Source organism: Thermobia domestica, chromosome 1, assembly GCF_964235325.1.
Source record: "Thermobia domestica chromosome 1, izTheDome1.hap1.1, whole genome shotgun sequence".
Lineage (NCBI taxonomy): Eukaryota > Metazoa > Arthropoda > Insecta > Zygentoma > Lepismatidae > Thermobia > Thermobia domestica.
The window spans coordinates 69,660,761-69,678,670 of NC_137454.1; the positions used below are offsets into that span (position 1 = coordinate 69,660,761).

Consider the following 17,910-nt stretch of genomic DNA (forward strand, 5'->3'; position numbering starts at 1 on the left):
ACTTCTCTGCCTCTACGAAAAGCAAACTAGCGTATGTGAAGCTCAAAATCTTCTATCTTCTCCAGTATAATATGTAAATTATATTAAATATCTCTGTCCCATTATCATGTCCAGTCCTGTTGTTGCTCTATATATAATCAAATACACTAAACCAATAATATATATACATAAAATACTAATATGTCGTATGTTCCCGCTGCTACATATGCAAAACGAATAAAATGAATATGTAAATAGACCTAATTAAAATATTAAATATTCCCAAAATAAAGAAAAAATTTTGATATGCAAATAATATAAATAAACACAGTTCATGTGCTGTTCACATTATTCCCCTCCTAAGGAAATGCAACCGTTAATTACTTAATCGTTGCATTTTCTCAGAAGTGGACACAATACACTTTACGCAAATATCATACATGATCCGTATATTCTTAAAGTTAAACAAAATATTCCTAACATACATGACTATATACCCTTAATAATGAAAAAGAAAAAGAAAGAAAAAACTAGCTATTAATACTACGTAGCAATAAACAACCTATTTATATACAACATACCATTCAGCGCATCAACTCTCTTGTGCCAGAGAAAAAGAGGTGCGAGTGTGAATGATGGGATTATTTAGTTTTCTTTCTGTATAACGCGTTTTGTTTACATTCCTCTCCTACGACGTCATCAGGTCAGCTGGTTCCTGCTGAGGTGCGGCTTCGCGCTGTACGTACCTCTTCAAGTGGAACACCTTTCGTTTCATTTTTACTTCTCTCGTCTCAGGATCACCGAGAGTACACACATTGTTATTTGATGTTGAAAGGATCGTGTAAGGTCCCGTGTAAAGGAGGAGCATCTTCTTCGTTATGCCCGAGAAAGCGTCAGACTTGGGAAAAGCTCTGACCAGTACTAGTTCTCCAACCTCGAAACGCGCTGGCTCGCGACGTTTATCGAAGGCCTTTTTTCTTCTCTGTGCAGACTTCTTCAAATTTCGTGCTGCTAACTCTGCGTAGTACTGTAAGACTTGTGTCTCTCTACTTCTGGGATCTCAAATATTTTCGCCAATTCTCTTGATGGTGATTCTCCCAGGTGCACTTGGTATGGACTCAAACCAGTCGACAGATGTATACTTGAGTTGAGACACTTTTCTATTTTCTCAAGATGTTTGGGCCATTCTTTCTGCTTGTCATGGCACAGTTTTCTTAACATTCTCACTGTCGATTTCACACCCACCTCGGCCATGTTTCCTTGTGGATAGTACGGTGTACTATAGATGGGCTTAAGGTTTATGTCCGAGAGTTCCTTCTTCCATTTCGCACTTGAGAACTGTGTCCCATTGTCAGTCAAAATAATTTCGGCGGACGGGCACAGTTTCAGGAACTCCTTCAGCTTCTTCAATGCTGTATCTGTGGTGGCCCTTCTGCAAGCGTATAAGCCAATCAATTTTGAGAAAGCATCCACGCACACCAGAATGTAACTCACGTTGCCTACCCCCAAGGGGAGAGGCCCCAACCAGTCCAGGCATATCATATATCCAGGACGGCGCACTAAAACTGGGTTCAGTGGTCCCGAACGATACATGTGAGGGAGGGATGCTTTCTGGCACAAACCACAGGAAGCTGAGAATTTCTTGATGGCACTTCTCATCTTCGGCCATACGAAGTACTCTGTTAGCATCGGCACGAGTTTACTCGCAGACAGGTGTCCTCGCTCATTGTGGTAGTATTCCAACAATGGCTGCACAAGTACTTCCGGTATGCAAATCCGTAGACCAGACCGGTCACGTTTACATAGCCGTCCATTTGATAGTATGTACTGGTGATGTTCACTGGCGGTTTTCCCAGAGTTTTCCTGACTCTGCAGCCTTCTCTTGACGTCGCCAAATACAGGGTCAGAAGTTTGCAGCTCTGGCAACACTGCAATCAATTCTCTCATCTGACTAGGAATGTGTGTCAGAATGGTAATGAGAGATTCATTCAAAACAAGCTTCTTTGCCTTATCAAATTGCACTCCTGTATTTGGTGGGTACCTAGAATGATAATCGCTCAAGTTGTCCTTTGACTTCACATACTGAAACTCGAATGATAACATGCTCAAAGTAAGCACCCAACGCATGAGACGCTGAGAAGTTAACCTACATAACAGCAAGAAGCGAATAGATTGATGGTCGCTGCGAATTTTGAAATGATTTCCAACTAAATAGTGTTTGAACTTGTTGACCCCATCTATTACTCCTGCCATTTCCTTCTCAGAAATTCCATAGTTCCTCTCTGCCGCATTGAAGATGCGTGACGTCATCCCTATTACACGGACCTCACCATCATCATCTAATTGATAAAGATGTGACGAACAGCTTACGTCGGATGCATCACATTCCAAAATAAGCTGTCAGGGAGTGGCTTCTTTAGCACTACTTTTTCTCTAAAGACTTCACGTATCCTTTGAAACGCTTCGTCATGACAGGGAAGCCATTTAAATTTCACTCCCTTCTTTAGCAATTGAAATAAGGGATACAATATTTCTGAATACTGCGTACTGAATATTCTGTAAAATTGGCAGTACCCAATAAAACTTCTTAATTCCTTGACATTTCTGGGTTTTCTAAACTCCATGACCCTCTCTAGTTTCTCCTGCGACTTCTCAATTCCAGCAGGCGAGAGGTCATAACCTAGAATTGAAATTCTACGGCGTGCAAACTGACACTTTTTAAGTCTTAGTGTAAGACCTCCTAACTTCAACTTTCCTAAGACTACATCTAGGTGGCGCATGTGCTCTTCAAAAGAAAATGACGATATTGTCACGTCGTCCACATAGTGGCCGCAGAAATCACGACACTCATCCCCGAGAATGGAATTGATTGCACGCACACATGAAGCCAAGCTCTGCTTCGTGCCAAATGGCAGCTTAAAAACATACGTTATTCCATCGTGAAGGAAACCTAAATATTTCTGGCTATTTTCTTCAACGAGGATTTGTTGGAAAGAATCCACTGCATCTAGGCTGCTGAACCAGCGCCTCTCACAAAGATCCTGAAGAGTACTAAGTGCAGGGATTGGCTGATCGAATTGGCAACGCGTAATTGATCCGAGCTTGCGCGCATCCAGGCATATACGTAGTGACCCATTCTTCTTCGGTACTATGACCAGCGGACTTAGATAAGAAGTGGGATGCTTCTTTATGATCCCCCATGCCAACCATCGATTAATAGTGTTCGTGACAGCAGTTCTGTGACGTAGCGGGTATGGATACATCCGGGTCTTCATTGGTCGGTCATCGGTCACTTCTATGGTGTGGTGGTAGTCCTTTACTGTACCGGGCTTCTCATCAAAGATCTCTCTATGTTTGTAGAGCACGGCGTACAACTTCTGTTTCTCATCCCCACTCAAATCCGTATACTTTTCGACATGGTCTCTAATATCAATGGGTGTAGCCTGGGTTCGAACCTTCGCCCACTCCTGTGGCGAGTACACAACATTGGTGAGTTCGGCTGCGGTTGGGAATTTCCCATCGTCCAACCGGCTGCGCAGAGTAGCCAACTCTTGCTGGTGGCATCCATCTGCCGACGCTAGCGCGAACTGCGGCGTAGTCAGCGGTCCTATCCTTGACGCGCACGTACTACTAACAGTGGGATTATATAAATCAACCACATCATCTTCGAACTCCCAGGATAATTTTCTTATGACTAGATCTTCTTCTTCGACCTCAATGTCTCGAAAAGAAACTTCTATGTGGTGGGGGTAATTCAACAAAAGGACGTTCCTCTCATAATCGATTATTGCCCTACTTTCTACAAACAACTGTGAACCCAAAATGTGTTCACGGTTGAGCCCTTTCACAATTATTGCTGAAGTATAGAACTCCTTTCCCGCAATAATTAGTTCTAATAAAACTTGGCCAATGATCGACGCAACGGAACGACCGAACGCAGAACTGACACATATATTGGATGACTTAATAAACGTTGGTGGGGGGTCACGCTGTCTTATTGTTTCCCAACATTGGAGCGAGATCGCAGAAATACTTGCTCCGCTATCCAATAAAGCCAGAATTCTGTTTTCAAACAAACCTACTTCTACTTCTGGAAGTGTCACTAAATTGTTTGTAGGTAGTTTCTCATTTGAAGTATCTAAAAGATCCCTAAAATCGCATTCGTCTTATCGAACAAATTCTTATCAATTCTAATTTTGTCCCCATTTCTTTTCAAAAACAATTTCAGAATGACGAATGTCGTTGTTTCCTCCACGATTGAAATGTGTGGTGCCTATAATTCTTTTACAAGTATCGCAGTCCTCATTCTCAAGTGTCTCAATAATTTTCACATATGTCTCACAACTATCTTCTTCCTTTTCTTCTAATGTATGACTATGTTCCACTACACTATTACGCATATTCCCAGTATTAAAATTTGCCGGTCTTCCAAGAATATTCAGCACGCTAGTATCCAAGGTAATGTTCTGAGAACATGCGAACAGTTCTCAGTTTCGCTGATTGCTCCCTGGGCTATTCGCACGAGAATTGCCACGGGACGAGACTTGTCTCGTGGACTGTGTAGCCCTTTGGTCGTGAACACGGAGCTGGTTCACCTCTGCAGCATAGTCACTATTTCTATTGTTGTCTCGTTGCTGCATGTTACCACGACCCCAGTTCCTCCCTCGCCTTTGCCCTCTGTTGCTTTGGTTCCCAGTTCGAGACCCTCCATCATCACGAGAGTGACCATTGGAGTTTCTCGAACGCCAATTGCCGTTTTGGTTGCTATCTCTATTATTATAGCCTCTCTTGTTACCCCTAGTCTGATAAGGTCCAGTGTCCCTATGGAACCTTCTGTTTCTTGTGGGGTTACTCGACCTACTGTTCCTTGGTGGGGGGAAGAGCGCCCTGTTTCTTCTTCTTCTTCTTCTTCAACTGTTAGGGCATTGATTCCGCTCCTATTATTAGAATTCGGTGGCTGATAGGTGGACTGCAGCTCACCTACTATATTTAACAACTCGTCTATAGTGCGCGGTTTCGAAGAAACTATGCACCTATAGATCGAGAACGGCAACTGTCGCGGTAACACCCTCAACAATACTTGGGGAGGCAAAGGGGCTTCGAGAATACTGTTGGTGTGAAAATGCAAGCCGTCTCTCTTCTGGCACACCAGTCAAATCAAAATAATTCTCTAACTCGACCAAAAAGTTGTGGGCCTGCCCCTCTGATTCAGAGCCAGAAAAAGTGGGAAGAGATAGGTCCCTATGCAGTAGTCCTAATGCAGAAGCTACTTGACAAGTAGAGACACTACCACTACCATTGCTGGTGTTATTGTTGTTGGTGGTGGGAGGGGCAGCCTGCTCATCTGAACTCTCACGTCTGGAGAGCTCAGGGGACTGTCTCACATGGCTCGGTCCAGCGACCGGCGTGTCAACTCCATCCTGCGAAACAGAGGCTGTGTTTTGACAGCTGGAACTGCTCTCTCGCACCGACTCCCTTAACAGTTCCAACTGTTCCTCCCATCGCAATTCTGCGCGTATTAATTTTGACTGTAAGTGCCCTACGGAGCTCTCTACGGTGGCCTTTACTCTATCTACCTCGCTCGACATAGCGGTCACATTCTCGCCCACTCTCTCCATGTCACCACGTAAATGATTGACATCACGAGAGACTTGAGCCAGATCCGAACCAAGGACCTCAGATATTTCGCCTATCCTACTCTCAGTGTTTAACTCCAGTTGGTTCACTCGTTCTTCTGTAGCCTCGACAGAAGTCTTCAGCTCCTGGCAAGATGCTGCGATCCGTGACTCAAGAGCTTCCGCTGAGGAATCAATCCTGACCTCCAGCTCTGAGACATTTTGAAGCATTTCCTGCCTGAAACTGGCAGTAATCTGCTTCTCGACAGCTTCTAACTTCTCTAGCATAACTCTACTAGAGTTCTCCTGCCTGTGCGATATCTCTTCTAATGTCCTCTTCTGTACCCTTTCCTGCTTCTCTAGATTTTTCTCATGTTTTTCTAATCTATCTGCAATCTCTAACAGTGACCTTTCTTGTGTTTTTTCTTGTTTCTCTAATTTATCTGAAATTTCTGTTAATGACTTTTCTTGTCTCTCAGCCATCTCTTTAATCATATTAAACAGCGACGCGAGACACGGGTCAGTAACGGTATTTGTGACTTGCGCTGAGGTGGAAGGAATCGGTTCCCTAACCTGCTCCGGTTCGTTCACCCTTTCATTGCGTACGGAACTTTCTCCAGGCGGAACTACTTCCTGGAGAGAAGTATTTACATCGCCTATTGCATCACTAACGGTGTCCTGAGACTCCGACGGGAACTCAATAATCTGCGCAAATTGATCTTGAACTAAACTGTTGTCAGTGGAACCTTCCATTTATTTCGCTTTTCTGTGCGTTAAAACCATAAATGCGTTATAACACTAATAGTAACATTAATCAAAATATTCGCTAATGTGCCTAGTTGTTCCTAATTCTCTGATATCTAATAAATTATTCCCCTCCAAAACCCTAAGGATTTCAAAACACTTAAAAAAATATATGCACATACAACACAAAAGCAATAACACAATTAACGCACGAATGAGCTATCACAAATAAATCATAAACTTTCTGGATGGCGCGACAACCTGAAAGAAAAACATATACTGACTCGCGTCTGGCTTGTCCTAATAACCGTGAATCCGCTGGGTAATTTTCTCTTTTCGTTGTGGCATCATATTCAAATAAAACAGACAAATGAAAACTTTAAACTTAACTTTCTTGCCACAACGTTAACTATTCAAAACAAACTTTACAAGGGACATTACTCAAAAGTTACACTCAGGATGGTGTGTGCCGTGCCCCACGCGAACGGCAGCCAAGTTCTTTGTGAACGGGGGGAAGAATTAATGTATGTGATGCATAATTTTGAATACTAATTAATTTACTAGAATGAAAATGTGGGAGGAAACATCACACACAAGCGAATAATTACAAAGATTATACACACCCTTCCACTCACAAAGTTTAACTAGATCAGTCGGTAGAGTCTGATTTAATAATAATTAAATTTTGAAAAGTTAATCTAGTAAATAAGTAGCATGAAACTCTTGATTTCAAGGATGTGTAGTTTTAACATCCACCCTGAGTGTGAAAATCACCAACAGCAGTATAAAACATGCTCATCGCATTCACGGTACAAGCATAAATCTGGCATCTGGCCTGAAAGAAAGACATAAGGACAGGAAATTGTCACACATACCTGACGGCCAAGCTGTTTGCAGAAAAAGAGAATCCAAAATTTTCTCTCCAATCCTTTTAATGTGCAGGACTAACATTCCAATTATTCACAGCTAAAGTATTACAGCACTCACGCGCACAGCCTCGAAAATGAGACAAGAGAAAAAAGAAAGAAAAAAATTTCTTTTTAAATTTTGTAAAACACTATTAGGAAGCGGAGCTATCGCTTAACGCATTGTTCGTGCACTAAGTTAAAATACTTTTATCGATGTCTTCACTCTTGAAGTGTCCATCTGAGTTCATTCCAACTTCACTGCACCACGATGTCGATTCCTTCTGCTCCCTGTTGTTGATGGGCAAGGTTGACTGAGTTACCATATCACCTCTTCTTACGGACCTCTGAATCTCAGCTGTTTCTCCTTCTGCGTTGTCGGTCAGCACTAGCAGCTGGGCTTCGCTCCTTCAGTGGCGGTTTTGAGGGTTGTCCTTCTAATCATGTTCGTATTAATTTCTCATTCGCAGCATCACGAAAATACATAAAATTATTAAACTATTTACACGGAAGATTAGTACAAGGCTGTTTGCTGAGTCTCTTGTACGCGTGTACTATTTATCGAAACAAGCTGCGAAGTAAAGCAACATTGGTCACGGTCTAACATGACTGGCGTCTAAGTTCTGCAAGACCAATAATTTAGTGTTTGATTAATATTCACAACGAATAAAATAGGCACATACTCTCTTGAGCTTGAAACATGATTTTGTGTATAGTTTAGGCAAAACACTTCACAGGTTAAAATAACATTGTCACCAATCCTGAATTCGCCACACATTGTTTTAAACACTATCAAACCACTGTCTAAAACCGAATTCGTAGCAAATTATGTATATGCTTTTAAACTAAGAAAAGACTGTCATTTCGAAAACCGTAGTTGTCGTAGGCTATGTGTATTCCACAAAACTAAGAATTAACTGCCACTTCGAAAAAAAAACGAATTTTCGCAACCGATATGTATCCTCTCGAAATTCTGAATCAACTGTCAACTGTACTCCGCGCTTTCAGTTTTATTAGTTCGGAAGTTCATTGTCTGTTTGAACGCCGCGTCGGGTCAAACCACTTTCAACCACTTCTCCAAAATAGGTAGGGTAGGATTCACCCTCACCGGACGCTTGCTTGTGACCTACTTAACTTGAAAACTCTACAAGTTTGTTTAAATTTATGCGTTTTTTAGCTCACACTAATGAAACTGTTTTATGCTACTCTATGCATGCGCTAGCTTATTTAATAAGCTTTTATTTGAGGTGTAGAACTCACGAGCACAATATTCTGTTCACTTGTAATGTTTAGTTAAACACAAAAAAATAATACTCAACTTGTCACTAGACATGTTCGTGATACTGTCGTGACTTGTGCTGCCATCTAGTTATGAATTACTTTACTTCCTGACCAATTGACATTTAGCATGGCGTAAGCCTGGAATGTTTATTTTTCATGCTTTTAACTTTAGACTGTTTTTACGGCGTAGAATAAAATAATACAAACTACCTATATTATATAATACTAGAACAGTCCCTATAAGGTTGTCATGATCTCGCACCTGAAAATAAGGATAGATTCTTGGTTGAGGGTTCCCTTCTTTTACATTCAGCCTTGATGTATGGACAAGGTTAAAAAAAAACTAGGTTTGTGTTTGCCCATAGGTCACCTCTCAAAACCATCAACCAGGTCCATGATTACTATTAGAACAAGCCATTCATGTATAACACACAAAATATCGATTTAAATATATCTAAATAATACGGATACATTCAGAAAGTTTATTTACACATTATTTAAGCATACTCAGGTAGCAGACCAAACAGGGGAAAGCAGACGAAAATTACCACACACCAGAGACATCTGACGGATGTTTCTGAATTATTACAACTAGGACTAAAATGGACTCGTCCAAAATTTCAAATTTTTCAACTTCTCCTCTCAGGCAGAAGTTCGTTAGCCCAAGCCACGCATCCTGTATGTAGGACGTGAAAAAGAGGTGTGGCTTGCAAAGTTTACACTTTATTGTATCGTCAATTCGTCACGGATACGCTAAAATTTTGCTTGCTTCGAAATTATTGTGAACATCGACTTGCTGTCTCCACAGTATCAGTGTATGTTCCTAACAAATAATACACTAGGAATTGTGACTATCTCTGCTTATGGACGAAGTATTGGAGCTCATAGACACAATATCAAAATAGGGTGGCTACAGTGGATAACTGTACATCTCCAAGCTGCAGTAGAACAAAGCCCTAACAGAGAAGCAAGCTTTCTTAAAGTTTTTTTTCTTGAGGACTTCTCTGCCTCTACGAAAAGCAAACTAGCGTATGTGAAGCTCAAAATCTTCTATCTTCTCCAGTATAATATGTAAATTATATTAAATATCTCTGTCCCATTATCATGTCCAGTCCTGTTGTTGCTCTATATATAATCAAATACACTAAACCAATAATATATATACATAAAATACTAATATGTCGTCTGTTCCCGCTGCTACATATGCAAAACGAATAAAATGAATATGTAAATAGACCTAATTAAAATATTAAATATTCCCAAAATGAAGAAAAAAATTTGATATGCAAATAATATAAATAAACACAGTTCATGTGCTGTTCACACAACCCACTACACGCTTCAATCTCACTAGGGAGGAGAAACGGTTCACAATGTCATTTTCAGACTGCACACACATAAAGGTGATAAATTTTTTTCTTTTCTTCCACTTCTGTAGTAAAGTCAGCGAGAGGATATGGAGGCTATGGCAACATTGCTTCGCGCAACCACTCTGGACCGCTCCACCACAGGGGATGTTCTAAGAGCTCGCCGGGCTTTACCCCCCCTGACGCACAATCAGCTGCATTATCTTCACTCTTGGTATGTGACCATTATGACGAAGGCAAAATTCCTTGTATTTTCGGTACCCGATTTGAAACGAAAGTTTTCCACTTGTCAGGTGACTGGGCTAACCAGGCCAACACAACAGTGGAGTCAGTGAAGGCCCTTGTATCCTGGACGTTTACACTGATGGCACTTGCAACTGTTTTCAACAATTTGGCCAGCAACAATGCGACGCACAGTTCCAATCGGGGTAGGGAAACTGTTTTGATGGGAGCAACTTTGGTCTTTGCAGCAATGAGTCGCACGTCGACACGACCGTTAAGACGCTCTGCTCGTAAATAGGCGACTGCAGAATAGGCCCGCTCACTAGCATCAGAGAAGCCTATTAATTGACAGCTGACGGCGTCAGAGGGCACAATGCATCGTTCGACCTTCACTTCACGAAGCACAAACAACTCATCGCAGTAATCTCGCCAGGCTGCACTTGTTTCAAAGGGGAGGGGGTCGTCCCAACCGAAACTTTCCTTCCACAATGATTGTAACATCATCTTGCCCCTGATGGTTACTGGGGAGAGGAGGCCAAGGGGATCGAAAATCTTGGCAATCTCTGACAACACTTTTCGTTTTGTCCACACTGCAGAGGGAGAGGGAGGCACGTTGAACCCAAACTCGTCGCTAACAGGTGACCACTGTACTCCGAGGGTCTTGATATTGTTATCGGTGTCAAAGTTGAATTGTAGGTCAATTTCACGCATATGGGGAGGAACAGCCTAGAGCACTTCCGGTTCGCTAGATAGCCACTTTCGAAGTTCGAAGCCTCCTTCTCGCAAAAGTTGAATCAGCTGTTGTAGCTCAATTGCTTCGCTCACACTAGCTGCACCTCCGAGGAAGTCATCCATGAAAAAATCTCTTCTCACCGCCTTCGCTGCTAAAGGATACTTCTCCCCTTCTTCTTCAACTACCTGGAGCAAGCATCTGGTTGCCAAGAAGCTAGCAGATGCAGTACCGTACGTCACTGTTAACAAACGGTAGTCTTCGATTGGTGAACTTGGAGAATCTCTCCACACAATTCTTTGGAAGTCGACGTCGTCCTTATGTACTAACACTGCCCGGTACATTTTTGCAATATCCGCACATAAGGGAACACGATGCTCACGAAAACGAACAAGAATCGGGAAAATATCGTCCTGCAATTTTGGCCCCACCATGAGCTTCTGATTTAGAGATACACCCGAAGTTGTTCTTGCACTCCCATCGAAGACCACTCGCACCTTCGTAGTGGAGCTGGTGGGCTTCAAAACAGCATGATGTGGTAGGTAACAACTAGTTTCAACTGGAACGTTTCTCTCGCTTGGGGGAATGAGTTCCATATGTCCTAACTGAATATATTCCCTCATGAAGTCGCGATATTGTTGCTGAAGGGAGGGTTGTTTAGCTAACTTCCGTTCGGTATTTAATAGCCTCTTCACTGCGATTTCACGTGATCTGCCTAATGGGGCTGTGTTACCCCTGAAAGGTAGTCTCACCACATAAATTCCGTGCTCGTCACGGTGGTGTGTAGCTACAAAATGTTCTTCACAGCTCCTTTCTTCCTTGGACAGGTGTTTTGTAAGTGGGAGCTCTTCTAACTCCCAAAACTGGCGAAAAGCTTCATCGATCTCGCAGGAAACTCGATGTGACGTTACCGTTAGCTTCCCACTTGTCGGACCTATATTGCCAGGTAGCACCCAGCCGAGACTAGTTTCTAATGCGACAGGCGTCCCGGGTGGCCCCATACACTTCCCGCTCAACATAAGTGATGGAAACACGTCCGCTCCCAACAGAATGTCAATGGGGCCCACTACGTTGAAAGTGGGATCTGCTAATCTTAGGCCCTCTAAATGAGACCAGTTTGTAGCACCAGGACACTTTTGTTTGGGTAGATCAGATGTAACTTTCTGAACTACCACAGCACGAGTTTCAAAAGTTTCACTTCTTCCCCCGAATGACTGAAACTCTAAGTCCACCATTGCACTCGCTGTCGCCACTCCTGCTCCTGTAATCCCCGAAATCACAATACTGGATTTCTTTTTCTTGAGACCCAGCTTTTGTACACAGTTCTCGGTGACAAAACTAGATTCACTCGCGCAATCTAGCATCGCTCTGAAGGGGTAATACACACCATTATTTCCTCTTACTTTCACGATGGCAGTACATAGTAACACCTGTGGTACACTTGCGTCCGCTGCAACATGGGCCGTGATATTTGATTCACGCACTGGTGACTCAGCTCTCTCGTAGTGCAAGAGAGTATGATGTTTTTTAGCGCACTTGCGACACGTACTAGATGCGCACGTATCCTTTCTACACGATTTCCGCAGACAATTAAAACACAGCTTTTTCTCTTTCACCAGGGTGACACGATCCGACACTTTGAGTTTTGTGAACTCCGCACATTTGTAGAGGGGGTGGATTGCACTGCATACGTCACATAATGTTTGACCACGTTCACTGGTGGTAACATGGGAGGAAGTTTGTTTTTTGTCGCGATTCTTCACTTGCTCGCTACTTCCGGCGACGCGCGTTTTCCCGCCGGCAGACACTGCGAGCGCGCGGGCTCTGTTATCGAGGAACTCTGCGAGCTGCTCAAATGATGGCTGTTCATTTGTTTTCAATGAAAGTTCCCACTGTCTACGACTTTCACTGTCCAGTTTATCCGTGATATGATAAACCAAGATAACATCCCAGTGTTCGACTGGTTGCTCGAGCACCTTGAGGGACCGCGTGCACTCCATTGTGGTATCAATTAACTTACGTAGGGCGGCTGGCGATTCTTGTTGTATTACGGGTTGCGTGACTAAGCGCTTAATTGTCGCGTTCACTATTTCCCTCTTATTGTGATAACGTGCGTTTAAAATGTCCCACGCCTCTTTGTAGTTGCTGTCCGTGGTTTGCATCGCTTGAAGGAGTTGTGCTGGTTCCCCTTTCAAGGATGTTTTAAGGTACTGCAACTTTTGAGCACCTGAGAGATTTTTGTTATTGTGTACTGAAGCCACAAATAAATCGTGAAACGATAACCACTCATGGAGGTTTCCCGAAAACACTGGCAACTGAAACTGCGGTAGTCTTACGTCACTAGCAGGTTGCCTTTCAGACGAAGACGAAGGCTGAGCTTCTTTACTTCCCTCCAATTGAAAATCCATCAATTGAACACACATCTGAACTATTCTCTTGTCTATTTCCGCTAACTCTTCCTCTACTTTTTCGAACTCCTCATCTCCTGCCACCGCCGAAATATCATCCAGCAGCTTTGAACACTCCTGCTGGAGTTCACTGGCCTTCGCCTGATGCACCAAGATGGCTGCCGCTGCGGTAGCGTCCAACTCTGTGATGGCTTTTTCTTCGCGCGTAATTTTTGACTTTAATGTTCTTTTCTTAATTTTTAGCGGCTCCATCTCTAAAACACTACACTATGTTCGTGAGAAAAGAAAACACTCAATCACTAGTCTATTATTGTTCACAGCAACAGTTCACATAGGCACTAGTAATCCGGTTCGGAGGACCATGTATACGCCGACCAAACAATAATTTATTGTTTTGCGCATTTAATTAAACAGATAATGAGTTACTGAAAACAATAACAATTTATTTTGCTTCTGGAATTGTGGACTGTATAAATTTGTATAGTTGCTGGAATTGATAAGTATTAGAATGAAGAAAATCCAATACACAAACACTGAAGATCCCGCACACGAGGTTTTTGCAGGAAAGCACAACACAACACTGACAAAAAGATGCGGGAGGCGGCCTAACGGTATTTTTGAAAAGAAAGACAAGAGACCGCCAGAGTAAGATACTACAAATATAAACCATATTGACCTGCAGAGAGATCTCTACAGCAAAAGTGACACTACATAAAACATATATTTTGTTCCAAGTTTTGGAAATGCTACCAATAGGCTCAAACACTGAAAAAACATAAGTCTGTCTTTTCTTCTTAATTTTATGAAACAAACAGAGGGCAGAATGGCCCGAACAAAGTGAGTAAAGCTAATTTAGACTCTTATTTATTTACTATTTTAAAAATGTAATCAAGTAGAGTGTGCAAATATCTTATCAAATACCTTACACTTTATTATAGGTGACGCAGAAAAAAGCTAAGAAAAGCATTGCAGGAAAATCCGAAAAACCGGGAAAAACTCCGAAACCAGGCCATGGACAAGGCCAGCCTGATACAGCAGCTGAAGCGGAAAGCGGAAAGAATCCATTATTGACGAAGGGCAAAATGTCTGTAGATCTTGGCAGGAGAAAAAGCAGGAAAAGTCAATATCAGGAAGCTATTGAGGGATTGACAGAAGGTAAGAACGTGAAAATAAAAGAGAGAAAGAAACAAGATACGTTCTAAAGCTTGTTAATGCAGCCAAACTTTTATGAGCACTATCGAGACCATATCAGCATCGCTATCCTACTCTTCGCACACGCTGCATCCCAGAATTTAAAAGTAGGTTCAGGAGTTGATTAATTATTACAAGCCATGGCATACATCTAATCGTTTCGACTACCTTCCCCTCTAGAGATCGAGCGTCTGAAAAGTTATTAGTGACACCAACTAGATGATAAAAAGATAGTCGATTTTGAAAACAGAATGAATAAATCAAATACTAGTAAAAATCAAATAAATCAAAGACTTAAAAGTAAGAATGGTACTTGAGGAAACTTTTGTGTCGCTGGGTTCCTAGTTCCCTATTCAATTTTAGCCTCTCAATCAATTAAAGTGTGGTTAAAATTGTTCCAGGCGCTCCAGAGCTATGCTGGAAAATACATACAGACACACACACACACACACACGTACACACATAAGTACGTACATATATATATATATATATATATATATATATATATATATATATATATATATATATATATATATATATATATATATATATATATATATATATATATATATACAGATGTATGCGCAACACCTTCGGCATTGATCCTTCTCAGAAAATAAAGAACAGAAGAATAAATAAGGACGAGTAACGCCTTTGGAAATTGCACCTGTCAGTTTCTGGACCAGCTGACACGTCCGTTCCTGTCCAAATGTCATCAATCAGCTTAGTGAATCCGAAAATTATTGATTCGAGATTAATACCGTCATTTTGAATATTTTATTTTTCTCCCCTTCTCATCCCCTTGCCACTGGGAACTGAACTTGACTTAAATTGCATCGATAATGTCACTTGTATTCTTCTCAGCGACCTAAACGATTATTTTTACATGTGACCCCTTCCCATCCTCACCTATAGGGGTTCTAGGGATGTCTTAACCCCTCAACTAAACTTGTCCTTAAATGTAATCGGCACTGGAGATAGGATTATTCAACGTATGACATTGGGAGTGGCGGAGCTCTCGACACGAGAAGATATTTGGTGAATAGAGTGGTCTGCTTGTTCTATCGACTTGAACGCCTTCGAGCTCGTTTAAGAGGCTATGTGAATATTTCTCCGAGCGTGTCTAGATGCAGCAAGGATCATCCAGTAGTTGTCAACAGCGCTGATGGACGAATGGGACTCCGTATCACAACTACTCATTAGGAACTTTGTGAGCAGCATGGGGTCTCGTTGCAAAGCTTGGCCGTCCATGATGATTCTCGGCAGCGTAATTAGTAAATTTGGCTAAGACAAGGAAATATGAAAGGTATAAATTGCATTCTGATGTTTCATATACAATAGAAAAGGACCGTCTGGATTCAGCCAACCACTTTGAAGTCCATACTTCAGTTCTAGTGACTTACTATTCGTTTCTACTTACGTAAGTGGTGAGGAGGCATTTTCAAACTACCAGACAAACACAATATAAGTGTCTTTTTGCATATTACTTTTTCTGGCAGTTTTAAATTCTTTCCTCGCATTTCAAGCTCAGATTTTCATGCTCATTATTGTAAAAATACTTAATAGGATTAAAACTTCTAGAAAGCTTTAGCTAGATTAAGAACTGTCAATTACGAATTCGATTCTAAGTTGACACTTTACTTAATAATCTTCACCAAATAATAATATAGTAAGTATATGAAGGAGGAATCATTGTGATTTATTTTTTTAAAAATGAAAATGAATTATATCATACTAACGCTGAAGTTTTATATATATATATATATATATATATATATATATATATATATATATATATATATATATATATATATATATATATATATATATATATATATATTTACGTTTTGGGAACATTCACCTGTTCTCTTTTACCTACGACACAATCTTTAGATTGATTTATTGATTTGTATTTTGCGTCCTTTCTCAGCAGTAAGGCTATGTGGGACAAGACCTATAGTTTAAGTGGATATAAACCACTGTTGTTCAAACATTTCTTGCCGGAAATTGAATCTAAGATCTCATGCACCCACTAGAATAGGGAGAAGCGCAACATTGCCTTTTGTTAAGTTTTATTAACTAATACTGTTATTGCCCAGAAGTAAACGTATGTTCTATTAAGCCACAACTACTCAGTTCTTGTAACAGTAGTGCATTTAATCTGAAGTCTCAGTCTTTCTCTTCATTGTAGCTTCTTAATTCACAATTTTCCGTATAATATTTAAGAAGTGTATTTCCAAAATATGCCAAATCCAAAATGTCCAATTTTGTATTGAATATGGAAGAAGTATACTATGGAACCTCATACGTTAAATTTTGTAATTATTATTATTTTGTCAAAACATTATTTTCTGTGGTAAATTCTGTTTGAAATATCACTTATCATAGTGTTTGAATGTAAAAAGATATAGTTTTTTAAAATTTATTTTACCCTTTCTGAAGAATTCTACCAAACGGATTTAGCATGTTTTGGAAATACACTCCTCATTTCGAAGTACGGGAGAGAGAACCATAGTCTCGTTGTTTAACTTGCTTATATATACAGTGGCGGATCCAAGGGGGCTATAGGGGCTACAGCCCCCCTCCCTTGTCGCTCAGATATACACTGGATAAAATGGGCTTTAATCCTGTTTTGAACTGGATAAAACGGCAAAATACGGCTTAGCCCCTCCCTTTATCATATCCTGGATCCGATCATATATATATATATATATATATATATATATATATATATATATATATATATATATATATATATATATATATGTATATGTATATATATATATATATATATATATGTAGTATGGCGCAAATTTCGTTGTACAATAGCAGAGGAGTGATTCCTGAGAGTAAAACAAACAAAAAAGTTTGTATAAACATAGGGCAAAAACCCCATCGTTTACGTGTTATAGGCTGTCGAAAACATGAAAAAATGAATTCTAAAGGTCCATAGCTCCAAAACTATGGGACCTACTGTAGTCGGGTCAAGACTTCACTTAGAAACTAGTATGTGCTCTATCCAAAGTACATGTTTTAGAATCCTAAGGTACTCACGCAACAATTTTTATGGAGGTAGTTGGAGAGTACTTCATATCATAGGCCTCTAGTCAAACTCCCTTTATAAAAATTCTTGTGAAAGCACCTCAGGATTCTGAAACACGCATTTTTGGATAGAGCACATACTAGTTCCTAAGTGAAATCTTGACCAGACCAAGGTAGGTCCCATAGTTTTGGAGTTATGAACCTTCAACATTTATTTTTTCATGATTTCGGTAGCCTATAACACGTAAACGATGAGGTTTTCACCCTATGTTTATATGAACTATTTTGCTTGTTTTACTCTCAGGAATCAATCCTCTGCTTTTGTACAACGAATTTAGCGCAATACTGCATATATATATATATATATATATATATATATATATATATATATATATATATATATATATATATATATATATATGTGTG

General features: G+C 40.7%; 1 protein-coding gene across 1 annotated transcript in view; it reads left to right on the forward strand.

Annotated features, from left to right (window-relative positions):
* LOC145685811 (hydrocephalus-inducing protein-like) overlaps window positions 1–17,910 on the forward strand; it is a 461,224-nt gene that overhangs the window by 190,210 nt on the left and 253,104 nt on the right. The window contains exon 15 of the mRNA XM_081758381.1: window positions 14,190–14,406. Within this exon, the coding sequence (XP_081614507.1) occupies window positions 14,190–14,406 (217 nt within the window). The remainder of the gene's footprint in view (window positions 1–14,189; window positions 14,407–17,910) is intronic.